The sequence below is a fragment of the Oncorhynchus tshawytscha genome, linkage group LG24 (assembly GCF_018296145.1).
Source record: "Oncorhynchus tshawytscha isolate Ot180627B linkage group LG24, Otsh_v2.0, whole genome shotgun sequence".
Taxonomy (NCBI): Eukaryota; Metazoa; Chordata; class Actinopteri; order Salmoniformes; family Salmonidae; genus Oncorhynchus; species Oncorhynchus tshawytscha.
The window spans coordinates 13,767,848-13,789,741 of NC_056452.1; the positions used below are offsets into that span (position 1 = coordinate 13,767,848).

The 21,894-nt window shown below is 41.8% G+C and overlaps 2 protein-coding genes and 1 long non-coding RNA gene across 6 annotated transcripts in view; 1 reads left to right on the plus strand and 2 right to left on the minus strand.

Moving 5' to 3' along the window:
* LOC112223658 (katanin-interacting protein) overlaps nucleotides 1-6,212 on the minus strand; it is a 32,995-nt gene extending 26,783 nt beyond the window's left edge. For all 3 annotated transcript variants that reach the window (XM_024386762.2, XM_024386763.2, XM_024386761.2), the window contains exons 1-4: nucleotides 6,071-6,212; nucleotides 5,503-5,601; nucleotides 2,345-2,424; nucleotides 174-343 (exon numbers count right to left, since the gene is read on the minus strand). In XM_024386762.2, the coding sequence (XP_024242530.1) occupies nucleotides 174-343; nucleotides 2,345-2,424; nucleotides 5,503-5,514 (262 nt within the window). In that variant the 5' untranslated portion in view covers nucleotides 5,515-5,601; nucleotides 6,071-6,212. The remainder of the gene's footprint in view (nucleotides 1-173; nucleotides 344-2,344; nucleotides 2,425-5,502; nucleotides 5,602-6,070) is intronic.
* Nucleotides 6,213-6,600: 388 nt separating this feature from the next.
* Nucleotides 6,601-16,151, minus strand: dcun1d3 (defective in cullin neddylation 1 domain containing 3). 2 transcript variants are annotated; one of them, XM_024386771.2, is made up of 4 exons: nucleotides 15,782-16,151; nucleotides 14,140-14,225; nucleotides 13,077-13,641; nucleotides 6,601-8,955 (listed from the first exon to the last, which is right to left on the minus strand). In XM_024386771.2, the coding sequence occupies exons 3-4, from the start codon at nucleotides 13,529-13,531 to the stop codon at nucleotides 8,403-8,405; spliced, it is 1,008 nt and encodes a 335-aa protein (XP_024242539.1). In that variant the 5' UTR covers nucleotides 13,532-13,641; nucleotides 14,140-14,225; nucleotides 15,782-16,151; the 3' UTR covers nucleotides 6,601-8,402. The 2 variants fall into 2 exon arrangements, with proteins under 2 accessions (XP_024242539.1, XP_024242538.1); XM_024386770.2 differs by having other exon boundaries at nucleotides 15,578-16,151.
* Nucleotides 16,152-16,166: 15 nt separating this feature from the next.
* On the plus strand, nucleotides 16,167-21,620 carry LOC112223664. Its single transcript, XR_002949358.2, has 4 exons — nucleotides 16,167-16,249; nucleotides 20,893-20,953; nucleotides 21,114-21,132; nucleotides 21,248-21,620. It is a non-coding gene; the product is annotated as an uncharacterized LOC112223664 (long non-coding RNA).
* Nucleotides 21,621-21,894: the final 274 nt, after the last annotated feature.

Below are 21,894 nucleotides of genomic sequence, written 5' to 3' on the forward strand. Positions count from 1 at the left end.
CTTAGTCATAAAGTAGTAACAAACAGGGACATAATCTACAATAGCCTAACAAGGACCTAGTACTGTAGCAGAGATGGATTGTAGTCTATACTCAGTTGCTGATGGGACACTCTAATAATGTATTTTCGTGCTAAGTTGTTGGCGGATCTATTTTAGTCCTGCATGCTGCGTACCAGCCGTGTGTGTAGCTCTCAGAGCCGGCGGTGGCGAGGTGACGGACTTCTGGCAGGGTCTCTTGGTCTGCTTGCTAGCATTAGCGCCGTTCAGATAGATGGAGAAGCCCTGCTCCAGACGCTCTAGCTCGATCTCCTTGGGCTCTTTAGTTTTCAGTCTCTTTAAGATCCTATGGGTCAAAGGTCAACTCATCACTAGAAAATACACACATTTTCATATAAAAGTGTTTTATGAATCTACACTTGAAAATGAGATGAAAAAACATGTTTTAATGTTTTAAGTCTGTTTTTTATGGTTTTTGTATGCATGTGAGAGAGCATTATATTATATATGCAAGCAGGTCAAACGAGCGAAGCCTACTCCATGGAAACAATTGTCCTCACACAGTTTGCATGTCGGTATCACGCATACAATGAGGGAAAAAAGTATTTGATCCCCTGCTGATTTTGTACCTTTGTCCACTGACAAAGAAATGATCCGTCTATAATTTTAAATGGTAGGTTTATTTGAACAGTGAGAGACAGAATAACAACAACAAAATCCAGAAAAATGCACGTCAAAAATGTTATAAATTGATTTGCATTTTAATGTTTGAAATAAGTATTTGACCCCTCTGCAAAACATGACTTAGTACTTGGTGGCAAAACCCTTGTTGGCAATCAGAGGTCAGACGTTTCTTGTAGTTGGCCACCAGGTTTGCACACATCTCAGGAGGGATTTTGTCCCACTCCTCTTTGCAGATCTTCTCCAAGTCATTAAGGTTTAGAGGCCGACGTTTGGCAACTCGAACCTTCAGCTCCCTCCACAGATTTTCTATGGGATTAAGGTCTGGAGACTGGCTAGGCCACTCCAGGACCTTAATGTGCTTCTTCTTGAGCCACTCCTTTGTTGCCTTGGTCGTGTGTTTTGTGTCATTGTCATGCTGGAATACCCATCCACGACCCATTTTCAATGCCCTGGCTGAGGGAAGGAGGTTCTCACCCAATATTTGACGGTACATTGCCCAGTCCATCGTTCCTTTGATGTGGTGAAGTTGTCCGGTCCCCTAAGCAGAAAAACACCCCCAAAGCATAATGTTTCCACCTCCATGTTTGACGGTGGGGATGGTGTTCTTGGGGTCATAGGCAGCATTCCTCCTCCTCCAAACAAAGCGAGTTGAGTTGATGCCAAAGAGCTCCATTTTGGTCTCATCTGACCACAACACTTTCACCCAGTTGTCATCTGAATCATTCAGATGTTCATTGGCAAACTTCAGACAGGCATGTATATGTGCTTTCTTGAGCAGGGGGACCTTGCGGGCGCTGCAGGATTTCAGTCCTTCACGGCATAGTGTGTTACCAATTGTTTTCTTGGTGACTATTGTCCCAGCTGCCTTGAGATCATTGACAGGATCCTCCAGTGTAGTTCTGAGCTGATTCCTCACCGTTCTCATGATCATTGCAACTCCACAAGGTGAGATCTTGCATGGAGCCCCAGGCCGAGGGAGATTGACAGTTCTTTTGTTTCTTCCATTTGCAAATAATTGCACCAACTGTTGTTACCTTCTCACCAAACTGCTTGGCGATGGTTTTGTAGCTCATTCCAGCCTTGTGTAGGTCTACAATCTTGTCCCTGACATCCTTGAAGAGCTCTTTGGTCTTGGCCATGGTGGAGAGTTTGGAATCTGATTGATTGATTCTGTGGACAGGTGTCTTTTATACAGGTAACAAGCTCATATTAGGAGCACTCCCTTTAAGAGTGTGCTCCTAATCTCAGCTTGTTACCTGTATAAAAGACACCTGGGAGCCAGAAATCTTTCTGATTGAGAGGGGGTCAAATACACATTTCCCTCATTAAAATGCAAATCAATTTATAACATTTTTGACATGCGTTTTTCCGGATCTTTTTGTTGTTGTTATTCTGTCTCTCACCGTTCAAATAAACCTACCATTAAAATTATAGACAGATCATTTCCTTGTCAGTGGGCAAACATACAAAATCAGCAGGGGATGAAATACTGTCACCCCCCCTCACTGTACATCATTGGTGTCATTCAATCTCTCAGCACGAGGAAGCAACCAAAGTCAACCCTATGTGTGTGAGTATAAGCCTATTGACAGTCAGCTACTGTGTCCTCTCAGCGTAACCGGAGCTGCCTCTCCCAAAGGCCCGTGTCTGCCTCACAGTTCACCTGTTTTTGTGCTGAAGGGCGATTAAATATTCATCCAGTATCTCTTCAGCAGCCAAGCCTCCCTGACACCTCTGGTTCTCCTTCACAGATAGGTAGACAACAACAGGAAGCAGTGTCAGACAGAGAAGCCATGCGAACACGTACAGTATCACAATACACTAGGGTCATGCTGCAGTGATTAATTTTGAGAAGAGGTGCAGAGTCTTGAAACCAGCTGAATCATTAACCCTGTTTATTGTCATAGCCTAGGTGACCGGCCTTCAAATTGAGTAAATACGACCCCGGGTTGAGATGACACGTTGAAATCTTGACAAATAGTGTGGGCGTAATCTTTTGTTATCGATATGGAAACCCACAAATTCTTATTTTGGTTAAAAGTCCATACAAATGACTTTATACTCATCATTTGCATGGAGTTAATTCATAAGAGACAGGCCCTAAATTCAATTGGTTTATTGTAAGACTCATGCGTTACACAAGAAACACTAAAATACTGCAATCCGTTTACCTACCATAGACAAAACAATGAAAGACAGAAAGGATGTTCTTGGTAGCAAATGTAGTGTGAACTCTATAGTCATGCGCTCAGTCTACTGAAGTTGAAACGTGATGAGAAAAACAAAAACAGTGTCAAAGGATAAGATAACCTCAACCATTTTGAATGGGAGTATGTTTAGCATCAGACTGCATCTTTGAAATGAAGATAATGGATAGGCTATGAGGATTGTATTCTGGTTTGAGTATTGACAATAGCAAGACATAGCAAATTCACAGGCTCGTGCAGGTAGTGAAAGGGCGATTCCACACCAGCGTAGGCAGAAAACATTTTGGGCTATTTTAGATTGTTCTGTCAATTCTCACATAGAAACTTCATTGCGGGGGGGTGTTTGAAATGCTTTTTATGTTTGTCTCACAAACCATTTTGTGCCCATTTTAGACCTATACATGCCTCTTTGTAAGACCTTATGATCCCTGAACTGTACATGATACAGACAACCTCGTGGTCTCATTATACCCCTTATAGTGTGTTCTCAAATATGGAGAATGTCTAGATTCTGAAATACACATTTTCACATTAATTTATTCAACATTATAAACATTAATAAAAATATTACCCTCAAAAGTACCGTTTTGGATTTTGAGAATTTAAAGACATTTTTTGGAACAATATACCCTAAGAGAACATCACATTTCCAGAGTGGGCTCTCTGCTCATTCTGAAGTTTTGATCAATTTTATGAGCACCATCAACACACTGAATGGGAAAATTGATTAAAAAGAACTCTGCTGGTGATTTGCAATCCTAAAGGAAGGCTGTGACTGGTTAATTTTTGGGGGGATTTATTTTACTAGGCAAATCAGTTAAGAACAAATTCTAATTTTCAATGCCTGGGAACAGTGTCGTTGTTCAGGGGCAGAACGACAGATTTTTACCTTGTCAGTTCGAGGATTCGATCTTGCAACCTTCCGGTTACTAGTCCAACACTCTAACCACAGGCTACCTGCTGCCTTAGGTGAATGACCTATTAAAATGACCAGAGAGCCCACTCTGGAAATTTGACATGTTTGAAGAGTAGCCTATATTGTTCTTAACAATATGTCTAAAAATATGAAAAATCTAAAGGGGCACTTCTAAGATACAGTATTCCTATTTTTTATGTTGAATAAATTATGTAATTTTTTCCCTTTCAGAATCTAGAAATACTCCATATTTGAGAGCATACTCTAAGGAGTATAACAACACCAATATGTTGTCTGTATCGTGTATGGTTCACAGATTTGTGATACAAAATGTAAAAAGCATGTCGAACACACTTCCTTCCAATGAAGTGTTGATGTAAGAATTGCCAGAACAATCAGAGATACCAAACATATTTTCGGCCTATGCTGGCATGGAATCACCCGAAAAGGGGATGAAATCACTAGCTCTCTTACATAAGTCTAGCAGCCAACTAGGCTTCACCATCTGCAGGAGCGCTGGAGGAAGAGGGGGAAAGGTGAAGGAGGAAAAGAGAACAGCAGAATAGATGCACTATATGACGAGAACCAGAATCTAGTCTTGCAGGAGATGTTGATGTGGTGAATCTCCTTTAAACCCAGGAAGCAGCAGCCATTCACCAGCTTTTCAAGCTTAACAATGTCAAAATAAGTTTGTTACTGACCAAATATGGTGTTTCGATTAGCAACTATCCTAATTTACTGCCGTCACGGATGGTACGTACTTCCATAAAAGGTCAAAGTAAAAAGTTACATGCAACCGAAATAGAAAGCTTCTTCGACACCTCCAATGTATTGGTTAAGATGTTGTAGCAATCCGAGATCCTTGGGTTGTGAGTGATTGGAGGTGCTGAAAAAGGTATTCTTTCGGTTGCTTGTTCATTTTTATTTAAACCTTTTTTGGAACTACATGCCCGCTGTGGTGGCAACACATGACTATAGTTGGTAATCAAAACTCCACATTTGGTCAGTAATGAATGCATTTGAACATTAATAAGCTTGAAAAGCTAGTGAATGGCATATTGAATAGCTGCTTCCTGGGCTTAAAAGGAGATTCACCAGATTCTGGTTCATATATGACTATGTTATAACAGGTGCAATACTGACTTTGGCAAGTGACCATGTAGGCAATCTATTGAAAAGAGGGTTATTCGCACACCTTATGTAATTCCAGATCCATATAATATTTTTTTTCAAAGAAATTCCAGCAGACTGGCATCCTTGTATGCACCAAACATCGAATCAATTAAAATCCATAAACCACATTATGGAACGAGCATAGGCTACAAGAATGTACCCCGCCCAAGTAATGGGGATCATAATAAAATACCCAAAATACTAAATGTGCTCGAGTTTCTTGTCACAACGTAGGTAATCAAATCATTAAAAAAAGAATGTGGTAAAGAGGCACAGACATGACATTAACAAACCTAAAAACGTTTTATTCATTATTTTAATATTTGTCAGGATGTGCATCTCCTTTACAAGGCTCCCTCTGCCCCTGACCAATATCCCCCACCTTAGAGGTGGGGAGTAGGCACATAAATCAGGCTTCATGGCAGTGAGACGCAAAGCCATCCCTTTTTGTAGTGAACGTCTATCCACATGACCTCAGCTACTGTGTTCTCCAATTGTTTGAATATAAAATAAAACGGAACTCACCACTTTATCCATTGTGGGATCACAGACACTGGTTTTCACATAGCCCTAATTCCACATTTTGAGAGGATGTCAACCCACGATGATTTTCTAAATTCAACTCTGTAGCAAGGAAATAGAAATTAACCGAGATTATGACCTTTTTATGAGGACCGTCCGACAGCAATGTTGCCGCACCCGAAATATATTTTTTTCTCTCCCGCATAAGCAAAAACTGCACGCCGCTGCTAAAATTCTGGCCCTAGCTACATTCTTGGTCATTGTTACAACGGCAGTTTTTTTGCATTTCACATACATTTCAACAATGCACTCCACATGTTGAAGTTAGCTCACTCGGTGAATTAAGAAACATAGCTAGCTAGATAATCAGCTTTATTTGTGCAGGCTATGCAGCTAGCAAGTCGGCGCTAGCTAACGTTAGCTGATGTTGCTGGCTGCAGGAATAAACTGTGGCTAAACTAGCCAGCTAAGCTAACGAATGACTAGGCTAAGGAAGTTTACCACTCATCAGTTTTATCAACTTCCTGTTTTTAGACAATATACACTTTGGTTAAATGTTTTAAATACTCACAATCCAGAAATATTTACACGGGTATTTTAATGCCGTTTCTCGATATCAGATGAAGTTTCCGATTCTCATGTGTCCAGTGTTGTTGATAACAGTGGATGCTGGTTACCAGGAGAAACATCCACCAATAGCGAAAGCCCCTGTGTTGGACACACCCCCTGAGGAGGAGGACCATGTTTTGTGTACACTGCCTGCCTACAGCAAATACACTACAGCAGAGCGAGAAATACTGTACTTTGCCCAGCAACCCCTACTAACCACAATAGATTATACTCTATTATGGCCATATCAGAGCTACAATTTTTGCAATTTTCTCAAACTTCACCAAGGTATCAATAAAAAGTTATATTTCTAAAGAAAAACATTGTTTGAAAAGTAGAAACCAGGGCAAGGAGCATCCTGGGACATTAGAAAACAGCAGGTTTGTCCGATAAGATGCCCGAGTCGTGTTCAAATGTCCTCAAAAGCCAAACTGCAAACCCTCCATCAGAACAGGACAATGACACCACCAAAACAAAATGAAACTCCCCATATGTATTTCGTGGTCCACTGTCAAAAGTTGGAACATGGTTTTATTCATTATAAATCAATGCATTTTATATAAAACGGGCAAAGGAAAACATAAACCTCACAAGGGCACCCCCTGACCACACTGGACTCAGTTGCAGACACTCAATGAGCCATGCACCTGGTTAACAATGATCCACTGTCACCAAAAGGCCTGGGCTCTGTTTCATTATAATTCAACAGTTGTGAATGGTCTAGAAGCTGCAGGCATGAATGAGAGCATTACAAGCATGGTGACTAGGAGGGCCATTGTGTTTTGTGCACTTAACACAACAGTCACTAGCAGCCGACACACATTCTTGACATGCCCACAAGATTAGAGTGAATAGCTGTCCAATGTTGTAAGATTGTTGCAAACTTGGTAAGGTCTTAGCTTATTCTAACTAACTACAGAGTCCCTAAAGCAAGGGTGTCAAACTCATTCCATGGAGGGCCTAGTGTATGTGGGTTTTTAGGTCTTAATTGAAAGGAAAAACCAGACAACCAGGTGAGGGTTGTTCTTTACTAATTTGGGACCTTGATTCAATCAAGTACAAGAGAGTAGCGAAAACCCGTAGATACTCGGCCCTCCATGGAAGGACAAAAGCTTTGTAATGACCTAACACAACAGCCCTGAATGTAGCCCAGGTACAGTCACCTTCTGTCCTGTTCACAGATCTGAATGAACTACATATGTGCAAGCTATAACTTCAGGTAGAAGTCCACAGTCCATTGAATGGCTTGGTGGCCAATACCATATTGCTTACATGTGTTCAGTCCTTTGGAATCTGTGAACACAAAAGGGACAGGGGCTATGGACCAAAATGGAACCAAGCCCTGGTAGTTAGAATAAGCTAAAGACACTACCACGGTCTAAAGCACTCAACAACCTTTTCATAAATTACACTGCAGAAGAGAGAGAAAAAAAGGGTGTGATTATTTTCAAAGAAATCAACTTGAAATTTAGAAGGACTTATAGGAATATAGCTTCAACAAATGTTTTATTTAGATAAATAGAATAAAAATAGTAACAAGGTATTTTCACCGTCGCTTCACTTCAATTTTACTTTAGGACATTATGCACACTCGAGTACGACCACGTCTTGTACAAATCTTGGTTGGCCATCACAACTACAGGCAATAGATAAGCCAATAATATAACCCTTTATATAGTCCACATGTCAAAAATGAAAGCCAATTCATCCACACTCAAATGTTGTTCCAAAATAAAACAATTTCAATCAAGTTGATTTCACTGACCCCATAAAGATAAAGCTCAGTCTCTGGTAATAAGGAGTTATTTGAGGACAAATAGATTGTCCCAATTTCCCTTCTTCTTAATGCAATATGAGGATTTAATAAGCCTACGTCTTTGGGTGAGAGGTCCAGTCACCAGTGTTTCCAGGTCAATGAGACTTGGGAACTGGTATGGCTTTCTGGCACCTGGTTTTTAAAGCAACCCTATATACTGAGCTTTCTTTGTGAGTTGGGAAAGATTAAAATGGACCACATGTCCAAATTATTTTAAAAACAAACACATTAAAGACAAATAAAACAAATAACTTAAATAGAAGTGCTTAAAAACAATACAGTTCTTAGAGCCCTTTCAATAACCAGAAATAAAGCAGGGTGCAAGGAAACCCTGTCCCACCGCAACAGAAAAGGAGCGAGAGGAATAATGGTAATGTTATTAATACTAATTTGTCATCCAATGATTCACAGATGTACAGTTCACTTATAGGTCAGAACCCACCAACCCCGACCTTCCTCCCTTCCCAGAATTCCATAGTCAGTGGCCCACCCAGGTCTGTGAGCCCCATCCGCTCTCTGTTTCAAGTCCGTCTGTGCTGGAGGGAGAGCCCTCGGTCTCAGTGCATTCCCTCTCCTCCTCCTCTGCCCTCTTCAACTGCTCCTCCTGTGCCTCCTTTTTCCTGCGCTCCATCTCCCACTCCACGAAGGTGTCGAAGAGGCTGGGCCAGGCCTCGTCCTCGCTGTAGTTGCTCAGGTCCGGCCCGATGGCCTGTGTGAAGTTGAGGAACATGTTCCAGGTGTCCCGCGAGATGCCCCGCACGCCCGACGGGTTCTCGCCGAGGAAGTCCAGCCAGTGCTCAAGGATAGCCGGCGTGTCCTGCGTGAAGACCAGGCGCCACAGAGCAATGGCGATGTCGCGCTGAAGAGAGCGCTGGCCCTCCTCGGCATCAAGGCCGAACTGGAAGGTGAAGCGGTACAGGTCCTTGAAGCTCTCCTCGCCCTGTGCCTCCAGCAGCATGCAGGAGAACCGGGAGCAGATGCCCTCCAGACTGTCCGCCTGGATCGCCCTGCATCCATCCACAAACTCCTTCCTACAGACAGGAGGGGAGAAACAAGGCTGCATTATAGAACGCAACATAATATCAACCTTTGACTCAGGGCAATGAGCAATAGGGGGCAAAACCTGTCAGTGTCTTACATTTTTGGCAACAAAGACAACTTGGGCAATTTTAAGTAGTTAACCTTTTTGGGATAGGGGGCAGCATTTTCACTTTTGGATGAATAGCGTGCCCAGAGTGAACTGCCTCCTACTCTGTCCCAGATGCTAATATATGCATATTATTATTAGTATTGGATAGAAAACACTCTGAAGTTTCTAAAACTGTTTGAATGATGTCTGTGAGTATAACAGAACTCATATGGCAGGCGAAAACCTGAGAAAAATCAAACCAGGAAGTGAGACATCTGAGGTTTGTAGTTTTTCAAAGCTTGGCCTACCGAATACACAGTGGGATATGGATAAAGTTGCACTTCCTACGGCTTCCACTAGATGTCAACTGTCTTTAGAAACTGGTTTGAGGATTCTACAATAAAGGAGGGGCTCATGAGACCTGTTTGAGTCAGTGGTCTGGCAGAGTGTCTCAGGCTCGTGATGCGCGCTCCAGACAGAGTTACCTCTCGTTCCAGTGCTTTTCTTCAGACAGGAATTCTCTGGTTGGAACATTATTGATGTTTTATGTTAAAAACATCCTAACGATTGATTCCATACATCGTTTGACTTGTTTCTACGACCTGTAACGGAACTTTTCGAGTTTTTGTCTGGACGAAGTGCTTGCGCCTCATGAAGATGAATTAGTGAGCTGAACACGCTAACATCAAGTGGCTATTTGGACATAAATGATGGACTTTATGGAACAAATCAGTCATTTATTGTCGAACTAGGATTCCTGGGAGTGCCTTCTGATGAAGATCAAGGGTAAGTGAATATTTATGGTGTTATTTCTAACTTCTGTTGACTCCAATATGGTGGATATTTCTCTTCAAATATTTTTTCATTTCGAGCACTGCCTTTTCAGCGGAATGTTGTCGAGGGGTTCCGCTAGCGCCTGCGCTAGAAAGGTTAATAGGTAAAAAATTCCTAACTAAGCTAACTCTGATAAACATCACATGGGCCTCAACATAAAGAAGTCAGGTAAAGTAAAAACAGAAATAACTATGCCTTTTAAAGGCTCTGATAAAGAGGAGCACGCTTTACAGCACAGGGAGATAAAGGGCAAGAAGCCCCCTTGATGAGAATGGCGCTGGAATGTATAGCGGCCGTTATACGGGCCCCTGCTCAGCCCGGGCCAGGCCTGAATGCCCGACATGCGGAAGAGAAAGAGGGGGGGCAATTTAGAGGCCGACGTGCGGGCACCCTGATGAAATTACGGCGGCGAGTGAATAAGCTGCCTCTACCCTCTGTTCTACTGGCGAATGTACAATCACAGGAGGACAAACTGGACGAGCTACGATCGAGACTATCCTATCAACAGGGCCGGAAGAATTGTAATATCCTATGCTTCAAGGAAACTTGGCTGAACAAGGGCATGGATAATATTCTTGCTGTTTTTTTATGCATCGGCAGGACAGAACAGCAGCTTTGGGTAAGCTCAAGGGGGGGGGGGTTCTCTTAACTACAGCTGGTGCACAATCTCTAATACTAAGGAAGTCAAGGTTCTGCTCACCTGAGTTAGAATACATCATTAGCTGTAGACCATACTATTTATGAAGTGAGTTTTCATCTATCTTTCGTAGCTGCCTATTTACCACCGCAAACTGATGCTAGCACTAAGACAGCACTCAACGAGCTGTACAGGGCTTTAAGCAAACAAGAAAATACTCACCCAGGTGGCGCTCCTAGTGCACAGTAATTTTAATGCCGGAAAACTGAAATCGTTCTTACCTCATTTCTACCAGCATGTCACCTGTGTAACCAGAGACTAAAAAAAACCTCTAGATCACCTTTACTCCACACACAGAGATGCATACAAAGCTCTCTTACCGTTTTTTAGGCAAATCTGGCCATAACTCTATCCTCCTGACTCCTGCTTACAAGCAAAAACTCAAACAGGAAGTACCAGTGACACGCTCAATACGGAAGTGGTCTAATGAAGCGAATGCTAAACTACAGGACTCTTTCGCTATTGGGTCATTCTCATGAAATCCTTAAAATACCATGGCAGTAATGATTTTAAATATAAAACATGTAATTTAGTAATATAACAAAATATCATAAAGATAAGTGTTTTCTACCTTGCACGAAGAGTAATTTCAACATAGGAATGAATTATTTTTGTATTTTATTGCATTTTCTGCTCAAATTCTCATTATCACAACATGTCCAGCTCTGTCGGAATGTATGTTATGTTGTAATTTAAACAGAGTAAAATGAAAATATTCTGAAAAAAACAAATGGATGTTCTACTAGATGTTTTCAAATGACAGAAAAATTATTAACTGAATATTCATGTATAATAATAATGAAAAAATATTGGAAAAATGAAGTGTCCATGACTGATGTTCTCATCCTCCACAACATTTTTGAAGGATTGTTTACACACACAGAGAATTTAAAATAAGTTTGATTTTGAACCAAGCAACACATCTGCCAGTACCTTCAAGATGGCTACCAGGTAAGCAGATCTCTGTATATTTCTCCAGTTACAAGTTAAACATTCTCTTGGCAGACTGTGTACACGACAGTAGTTTGACATTTAGAAAAACGTTATTAAAATGTTCAATTAAAATATACTTCATTAATGTCTAATTATGTACATTGAGTAAAAATTTGCTTAGTCATCAAGTCTCTCTATTGTTAGCAAAACATGCTAAGGTTCCTCATCCTTCACAACACCATTCTCACTTAATGCTGCAATTTAAAGCCAGTTGCGGTAGAGAGAACTTCTGTTTCAGTAATGAGAATTTAATCATACAGACTATATTTTTAAATATAATTAACTATTAATTTAAATATTACTTGCTAACTGTTGATATTTTGCTTTATGTCCTGTTTAATTGCAGACAGTCAGCAAGTGACAAAAATACATCTTTAGCATTCAGTCCCTACTATAGGATGTGTACACACACACACCAAGTCTGGAACCAACAGGACCCTTAACATCTTTTACCCCCAAGCCATAAGACTGCTAAATAGTTAGCCTGGTTATCTGCATTGACCCTTTTTGCACTAACTCTTGACTCATCACATACACCGCTGCTACTTTACCATCTGTCACTTTATTCCTAGTTATACGTACATATCTATCTCAATTACTTTGTAACCCTTGGTACTGGTATCCCTTGTATATAGCCATGTTATCATTGTGTTTCTATTATTTCTCTATCTTCCTTCTCTCTGCATTGTTGGGAAGGGCCTGTAAATTAGCATTTCACTGTAAGTCCACACCTGTTGTTTACGAAGCATGTGACGAATAACACTGGATTTGACTCACTTAACCACATCCTGTCACATTGTTCTGCTGTCACTTCAGCATGAGTCCCTGGCCAGATATGTCCCCTGATATACATTGCTTTTCCACCCCCTTTTATACAGCAGACATGAAATTAGACTTGGTGTGAACAGCAAAGCAACAGTAAACCTTTCAAGTTTCTGGCTCTAGGTAGCTCAGATGAGAATATTTGTTAATAGGTCAAATGATGGTAATAGGTACAATCTTCAGACTAGGTACAAGATTACATGAAAATGAAGAGGACAAAATCATCTGAGCAATAGACAATCAGAGAAAGACCCTGTCTAATCCCTGCTCATTACAGAGTGCAGTGTCAGAGCCTGTTTCGATTTCCTGTGTGCCCCCTACCTGTCAGAATAGCAAGTGAGCTGCCGTGCTGCTGAAAGCTGAGAGAAGTGGGGGTGGGGTGGCCAGCCAGACCAATGTTAAATGAAACACTGCACAGTGAGAGGGGAAGCTAGCCTAAAACATACAGTGCAGGGCAGCAGTAGCCATTTTAGAAATTTGGTCAGATGTCTAACATCAGTCATTGAATCAGCCATGCTAATCAATAGTACAGGCTAATATGGTCTCTTTTGGACCAATAAATTACTTGAGGAATCTTCTCTTAACATGTTTTCTGAATATCAGGCTAAAACACATTGATGAAGCATCGTCTGTCTCACCCTTACTCCTTCCGATCTCATCCCCAACCCGTCTCTCACCTTGTAAACTTGCACATGGTGGCCGCCTGGAACTTCCAGGCGAGGACCAGCACGCGGAACTCGGCGGGGTCAACGCACAGGTCGTTGCAGAACCCCTCCATGCCCTCCTCCAAGATGGCATCCTCATGCGGGTCCTTGTAGCAGCAGAAGAGCTCCTCGATGCGCAGCAAGGACGGCCCCTCCCTATCCGCCACCAAGCGGTCCTCCTTCCTCAGGTCCCCCAGCATGGCTGACGCAGGGATCACCGTGGTCTCCATGGTAACCTCCATGGCGGTCTTGGTGCCGTTGAACATGTGCTCACTGGAGGTCTTTCTGCACACAGTGCCAGGCTCCTCTTTGTGCCCTCCTCCCCCGCCGCCTTTCTTGTGGTGGGACTTGGACCCCTGCTCCTTGTCGCCACTCTTGCTGCCGAGCGAGGACGATGGGTTCTTACACTTGGTGACGCACTGGCCCATGTCTCTCTCTCTGGTCCTCTCGGTCTGTCCTCCCCTCCTTCAGGCCCCGTCTGCCCCACCAAGACGCCTCTGCTCTGGCCTGGTGAGACGTCTCAACATGCCCTTGGGCCCTGGAACAGAGGAGGAGTCCAACACAGTCACATGGGGTCAACAACTACAGTGACAATGAGTCACTGAATCAACAAACCCATTAGTCACAAAGGGTCAAAAGCCACAACACTGAGGTAATAATTACTAGAGAAGACAACTGCTAAATGCTAAAATAAGAAAATCATATGAAGACCATACAAGTAGGATACATCACCAACGCAAAAGGGTGAAGTGTCTGGCAGTTTTAAGCCTGGCCCAGTTACCATAGAAGCTGGTACTGTACCATGTATAGGAGGGTTCATATCAAACTAGAGGGCTGAATAACTACTTATAGAGAAGAGCCTAATACAGCATGGATTACCATATTACTGACTAAAATCACAAGATACCACAAAATAAAACACTAAAATTGAAATGTAAGTTGTCTGGATCATACATACTACTAGCCTGCACAATACGCTACCAGAATTGCTCAGCGATAGGGAAGAAATGGGTTGGTTCTGATAATAAGTACTTACAGACACTTCCTCAGAATGCCTTTATCACTCTAGATGAAGGTGTCATCTTTTTCTGCTCCATCGTGGTGACCTTAACATCGGTAATGCTGAAAGGCACACATAAATGTGATACAGGGGTATCGTTCGCCCACATGTAGATTCAGTGTATGAACTTGCTGTGAATTTGTCATTTCAGATTGAGAAAGCAGTCATTTACAACATGCATTTCCACAGCCTTGAGTCAAGGATGAACTACTTTTAATTGAAAGCAGACAGTGGTGTAAAGCACTTAAGTAAAAAATACTTGAAAGTACTACTTTAGTTTTCTGGGGTATCTGGCCTCTGACCTGGTGGACTCACTAAACACATGCTTCATTTGTAAATGATGTTTGAGTGTTGGAGCATGTCCCTGGCTATTGGTAAATAAAAACATTCTAAGTAAATGGTGCCAGCTGGTTTGCTTAATATGAGGAATTTGAAAAGGTATACTTTTACTTTTGAAACATAAGTATATTTTAGCAATTACATTTACTTATGATACTAAGTATGTTTAAAACCAAATACTTTTACTCAAGTAGTATTTTACTGGCCGACTCACTTTTGAGTCATTTTCTATTAAGTTATGCCAATTAGGTACTTTTTCAACCACAAAGCAGGAAACTATAGAGATAAATATGCCTAGCCCTTTCCTTTGTTTGAGACCTTTTAATTACATAGGCCTACATTTTAAATATTCTGTTTCCCAATGAGGAATTCATGATGGCTTCCAGCTGTTGCAAGATTCATAAGTCAAATACTGTACTACCATTCTTGTTCAACTAGTTGGTGTTTTATTTTGTTCCTGTCTTTCATGATTTAATGAAACACTTAGCAACAAGCGAAAAGCCCCTGATCACATTTATTGAAACTATTCATGAGGAATGAAACTTCCGTGGACATGTACAGGCATAACACCTCCTGGAAAGACTGCAGTGCTTTCAACCACGTTCACCTCATTCTAATGATATACTTTATTGTTGTAGGTAGCTGACTAGGAACACATCGGCATGTATATACTGTGGAGAATATATAGCTATTTAACTATTTAGTTAGCAACCCATTTATGAAAATAACACTGCCAACAATTATATTTAAACTTGGTAACGTTAGCTAGCTCAGCTGTGCAGTTCTAGTTTGCATTTGAACGTTGGCTAACATACCTGTTTCTTTGTTTGACCAGCTAACATGGTAACCTAATAAACTCGACTGTCTAACAACTACAGCAGCTAGGTTCCCTGGTAATAATATAGCCTCGTTTGTGGCTGGTTACACTTCGCCCATCATCATACTTAGCTACCGACTGGCTAGCTAGCACGTCATCATGTAGCTAACCGTTAGCTAGTTATCTGTAAAGTTAGCAATCTAGTATGCCATAAATATATAAACTATTTTAGACCACAAACAGGATAAGTAACGTTACCTCTTAAAAATAGTTGATTGTCGAGAAAATCACGTACATCACTCCAATAACATCAGTAAAACAAATAGCGAACTTAGGACACAACGACACAATCAGCCCCACTTAGCTAAATGCTAGCCAGCTAAGCTAATGCTAGTAGGAAGCTAGTCAGCACCATAAACAAAAAAGAGCGTTTAAGTTGGCTTTTGCCTGATAAGAACGCACCTGGTTTGCAAACAACCGCCCTAGACGACTGTCTTTACTTTAAATTGACTACTAAAAAAAAGTCGGATGAACCAGTACGAAAGGCTTATAGTTTCTTTGTGTTTCCCCTTTAGTCATTGAGTGGATTTTCCCTGCATCACTTCCTCCCAACAGAGCACCAGTTAGACAGCTAGCAACTATACCATCCACTGATCTGTGTGGATGGGGTCCCCTGTTCAGATTTAGTTCAAAATTGTAGTAGCTGGCAACCTGACTAATACAGCTAAAACCCAACGAACATGAATTAACATAATATTTGGTGAAATCGTTTAACTTGAAGGGCTTTGAAAAGTGAATGAAAAAAATGACTATTTAATTGTTTCGAAGCGACTTTAACAACACTAATTGCTGCGAACACACCTCTCAAAATACGTCAATTTAATCGTCATTTCAATGCGACATGTTGTCAAAAAGCTAACAGCACAGCAGGTAGGTCAAGTAATAATTGGCAGATAATACTACTATTCGATAAGTCAGCATGGTGTTATTGCAATGTAAACATACAGCGTTAGATATTCCTACCCTAGACTTTCGTATTAAATTAACGATAAGCGTGCCATAAACCAGGTACTTTGCCTTGTTACCCTGCTAGCTCACGTTAGCCCATATTCATAGGTGTGACGCACAGACCCCATTATGCCGCGTTCAAATCAACTGGGAACTCGGAAAAATACGAGGTAGATCATCACGTCATTGAACTTCAAGTTGGAATGTCGGAGTTCTAGAAAGATGGATGACTGTTCAAATCGATTTTTTTCAGTCGGAGCTCGTATTTTCCAGATGTTTTGAACGCACTGAAGTTGGACATTTCGGAGTTCCGAGCTCCCAGTTGTTTTGAACATGGCATTGGATAACTAACTAGCTATATATGCCGCGTTCAAAACAACTAGGAATTCGAAAATCTCTGACTTAGGTGCGTTCAAGACAATTAGGTATTTGGGAAAATAAAAGCGCCTACGGTCAAACTTTGGCGTCTTTCTAGAGCTCCGGCCTGAAGATCACTATCACTAAGTTAATATTTGACCTCATTTTATTCCCCTAGAAAATTACAATTTTCAACATTAATCAGCTCATTATAAATCTAATTTTATTGGTCACTTACACATGGTTAGCAGATGTTATTGCGAGTGTAGCGAAATGCTTGTGCTTCTAATTCCGACAGTGCAGCAATATCTAACAAGTAATCTGACAATTCCACAACAACTACCTAATACACACAAATCTAAGTAAAGGAATGGAATAGGAATATATAACTATATGGATGAGCAATGACCTAGCGGCATAGGCAAGATGCAATAGATGGGATAAAATACAGTATCAGAGATGAGTATAGAGATGAGTATATGAGATGAGTAATGCAATATATGTTAACATTATTAAAGTGACTAGTGATCCATTTATTAAAGAGGCCAATGATTTCAAGTCTGTATGTAGGCAGCAGACTCTCTGTGTTAGTGATGGCTGTTTAACAGTCTGATGGCCTTGAGATAGAAGCTATTTTTCAGGTCCCAGCTTTGATGCACCTGTACTGACCTCGCCTTCTGGATGGTAGCGGGGTGAACAGGCAGTGGCTCGGGTGGTTGTTGTCCTTGATGATCTTTTTGTCCTTCCTGGAGGGCAGGTAGTTTTCCCCCGGTGATGCACTGTGCAGACCGCACCACCCTCTGGAAAGCCCTGCGGTTGTGGACGATGCAGTTGCCGTACCAGGCGGTGATGCAGCCCGACAGGATGCTCTCAATTGTGCATCTGTAAAAGTTTGTGGGGGTTTTCGGTGACAAGCCACATTTCTTCAGCCTCCTGAGGTTGAATGGTGCTTTCAAGACAACTGGGAACTCTGAAAAATACTAGGTCAAATCATGACGTCAGTGATCTTCAGGTCGGAAAGTCGGAGCTCTAGAAAGAGGCCAGAGTTCCCGAGTTGGAATTAATACTTGGATGTTCAAACCAATTCAAACCAATTTTTCATCGTCAGAGCTTGTTTTTTTCTGAGTTCCCAGTTGTCTAGAACACACTGAAGTCGGAGATTCCGAGTTCCCGGTTGTTTTGAACGCAGCATAATTCTAGGCTACATAAGACAGCTTCTACATGTATTGCTTGCTATTTGGGGTTTTAGTTTGGGATTCTGTATACGCACTTTGACATCTGTTGATGTTAAAAGCTCTTTATAAATAAACTTGATTTGATTTTTAACCAGTCACCGGGGAAGGGTCGTCACTAGTTACCACAGCCACAAAAATCATAAACCCTACAATTCATCTTCTTAAAATGTGATTTTAAACCTAGCCATAACCTTGACCACACTGCTAACATTAAGCCTAACGCTAACCTTAAATTAAGACCGAAAAGCACATTTTTGTTTTCATACATTTTTACGTTGTAGCCTGTTTAAGACTTGGATGTCGATTATGGCAGCCCCCGCACCTCTCTGATTCAGAAGGTTGGGTTAAATGCGGAAGACACATTTAAACTGAATGCATTCAGTTGTACAACTGACTAGGTATCCCCCTTTCCCTTTCCTTTCTCTTACTTTGTATTTGTGGAAACCAGTGAATGGCTGTAGTTGTAGAAGAAGCAAGTAGCTATTTAGTCCACTGAGGTATAATTAAGCAGGAAGGCCAGAGGACATGTGGTATATGGCCAATATACCATGGCTAAGGGCTGTTCTTATGCGCAACACGGAGTGCCTGGATACAGCCCTTAGCCGTGGTATATTGGCCATACATCACAAACCCCCGAGGTGCCTTATTGCTATTATGAACTGGTTACCAACGGAATTAGAGTAGTAAAAATAAACATTTTGTCATACCCGTGGCATACGGTCTGATATACCACGGCTGTCAATTTTTATAATAAGAACTATCTAGTCTCTGCTACTATTACTTAATTTCAGATGTTATATTGCCACCTAGTGGTTTATTGAAACATGTATGTACATGTGTTATTTACCCACATGTCCAGCACTAAAAGTACCTCTGTTTAAGTAATCATTCAAAGCAATGTAATGGAATATTTACTTTCACCAACCGCCATATATATTCTAAATGTATATATTTTCACCTGTTCAATGATGTTTGAGCACAGATTATATCAATTCAAACGGAGCCCCCAGTCTTTTGCAGTACTCTGGATCCTTTGGTTGGGTCTGGTGTTAATTACACTGCTCAAAAAAATAAAGGGAACACTTAAACAACACAATGTAACTCCAAGTCAATCACACAACATGCTGTTGTGCAAATGGGATAGACAACAGGTGGAAATTATAGGCAATTAGCAAGACACCCTCAATAAAGGAGTGGTTCTGCAGGTGGTGACCACAGACCACTTCTCAGTTCCTATGCTTCCTGGCTGATGTTTTGGTCACGTTTGAATGCTGGCGGTGCTTTCACTCTAGTGGTAGCATGAGACGGAGTCTACAACCCACACAAGTGGCTCAGGAAGTGCAGCTCATCCAGGATGGCACATCAATGCGAGCTGTGGCAAGAAGGTTTGCTGTGTCTGTCAGCGTAGTGTCCAGAGCATGGAGGCGCTACCAGGAGACAGGCCAGTACATCAGGAGACGTGGAGGAGGCCGTAGGAGGGCAACAACCCAGCAGCAGGACCGCTACCTCCGCCTTTGTGCAAGGAGCACTGCCAGAGCCCTGCAAAAGGACCTCCAGCAGGCCACAAATGTGCATGTGTCTGCTCAAACGGTCAGAAGCAGACTCCATGAGGGTGGTATGAGGGCCCGACGTCCACAGGTGGGGGTTGTGCTTACAGCCCAACACCGTGCAGGACATTTTTCATTTGCCAGAAAACACCAAGATTGGCAAATTCGCCACTGGCGCCCTGTGCTCTTCACAGATGAAAGCAGGTTCACACTGAGCACATGTGACAGACGTGACTGTCTGGAGATGCCGTGGAGAACGTTCTGCTGCCTGCAACATCCTCCAGCATGACCGGTTTGGCGGTGGGTCAATCATGGTTTGCTTTGCTTTATCTTAGCCAGGTCGCAATTGTAAATGACAACTTGTTCTTAACTTGCCTACCTGGTTAAATAAAGGTGAAATAAATAAATAAAAAATGGTGTGGGGTGGCATTTCTTTGGGGGGGCCGCACAGCCCTCCATGTGCTCGCCAGAGGTAGCCTGACTGCCATTAGGTACCGAGATGAGATCCTCAGACCCCTTGTGAGACCATATGCTGGTGCGGTTGGGCCTGGGTTCCTCCTAATGCAAGACAATGCTAGACCTCATGTGGCTGGAGTGTGTCAGCAGTTCCTGCAAGAGGAAGGCATTGATGCTATGGACTGGCCCGCCCGTTCCCCAGACCTGAATCCAATTGAGCACATCTGAGACATCATGTCTCGCTCCATCCACCAACGCCACGTTGCACCACAGACTGTCCAGGAGTTGGCGGATGCTTTAGTCCAGGTCTGGATACCTCAGGAGACCATCTGCCACCTCATCAGGAGCCATGCCCAGGCATTGTAGGGGGGTCATACAGGCACGTGGAGGCCACACACAGTACTGAGCCTCCTTTTGACTTGTTTTAAGGACATTACATCAAAGTTGGATCAGCCTGTAGTGTGGTTTTCCACTTTAATTTTGAGTGTGACTCCAAATCCAGACCTCCATGGGTTGATAAATTTGATTTCCATTGATAACTTTTGTGTGATTTTGTTGTCAGCACATTCAACTATGTAAAGAAAAAAGTATTTAATAAGAATATTTCATTCATTCAGATCTAGGATGTGTTATTTTAGTGTTCCCTTTATTTTTTTGAGCAGTGTATATCGGGCAAGTTACTCCTTGCATATCTTTTTTCTATTCCCTGCTTTGTATTGTTTTTAGACCAAATGACGACAGCCACACGTAATCAGGTCCTGTCACTGTATATTAGGGTATTTCGGATCGCCTGGGGCGCAGGCCACACTCCCACAAGACACTGTGAGTGACAGAAGGTACATTGTCCAGGAGGCCCAGACCCTCTTCAGACAGAACCAACAGGCAAAAAGACAGACCCTATGTTTGTCTGTGTAGCTCGGTATCATCTGTATCTGTTTGATGAATCTGTTGCTCTGTGTATCCCTTTCAGTTGACAGATCAGGAATCAATAAAGAAGTGCTTAGCAGAATGTGAGACAAGGATAGAAATTGGTGAGTGTCAAGAAAAGCCTGGTTGACATTTTCAAATTCTTTCATTTAGTAATAATCTCTGGACAAGTCAGACATGTTTTAGAGTTCACACTTAAATGCTTTTCGTGTGAGAATCTGAGTGATGTTTTTCCCCACTAAGTTTTGCAGGTCTTTATTACAGGAATCCCTATCCAAGACTTGTAAGTGACAGACATCTAAACCAGAAGAAATGTTTATATATCTCGGGCGATATTGTGTGATTTCACTATTATCTAATGTCATGGTTTTATTTCGGTTCCATACCCTTCATTGCAGATCTACCTGCTTATAATGGGACTGGCAACCCAGAAAGGCAGGAAGCTGAAAGCACAGCAACGCATGAGGAAGCAGGCCAGCCAGTTTACTTACAGTTACATGAGGACAGCTGATACTACAGCTGATACTAGATGAACTCTATATTCTTGTGAAAGGGTTGATGTTACCAAGGACAGGAGGAAAGTTACTGGCTAATCTCAGGAGTTGAGTTGAAAATCCATCTTATATATTGGAGAAAAAAGTCATTAATTTCCAAGTCTATTTATGCATGTGATTCCTGACGAGCTGCTATGTTGATGTCAGCATTGTCTGTCCTTTAAGATAAGTAGCCATAAAGATTTTGATACTATTTTGAATATATTTATCTTTTCAATAAATTGAGTTTTGAAAAGAACCACTCCTCTGCATTCATTCTTTCAAGGAATTACTAAAAAGTCAGATGAACTCTGTTGGGTTGAAAAATAAATTTATTGAGTAAAGTGCATTAGAGTGCATACACACAACAAAGGTTTTATTCATTTACCACCACCTTCAGTTTATCAACTGTTAAATTTGACTGATAGGAACAATGTCTTACTATAACCAGTTAAAGATTAGTAGGCTACTCTCTTTTAGTGGCTTTCCAGTTTTAAAGGTAATGTGCAACC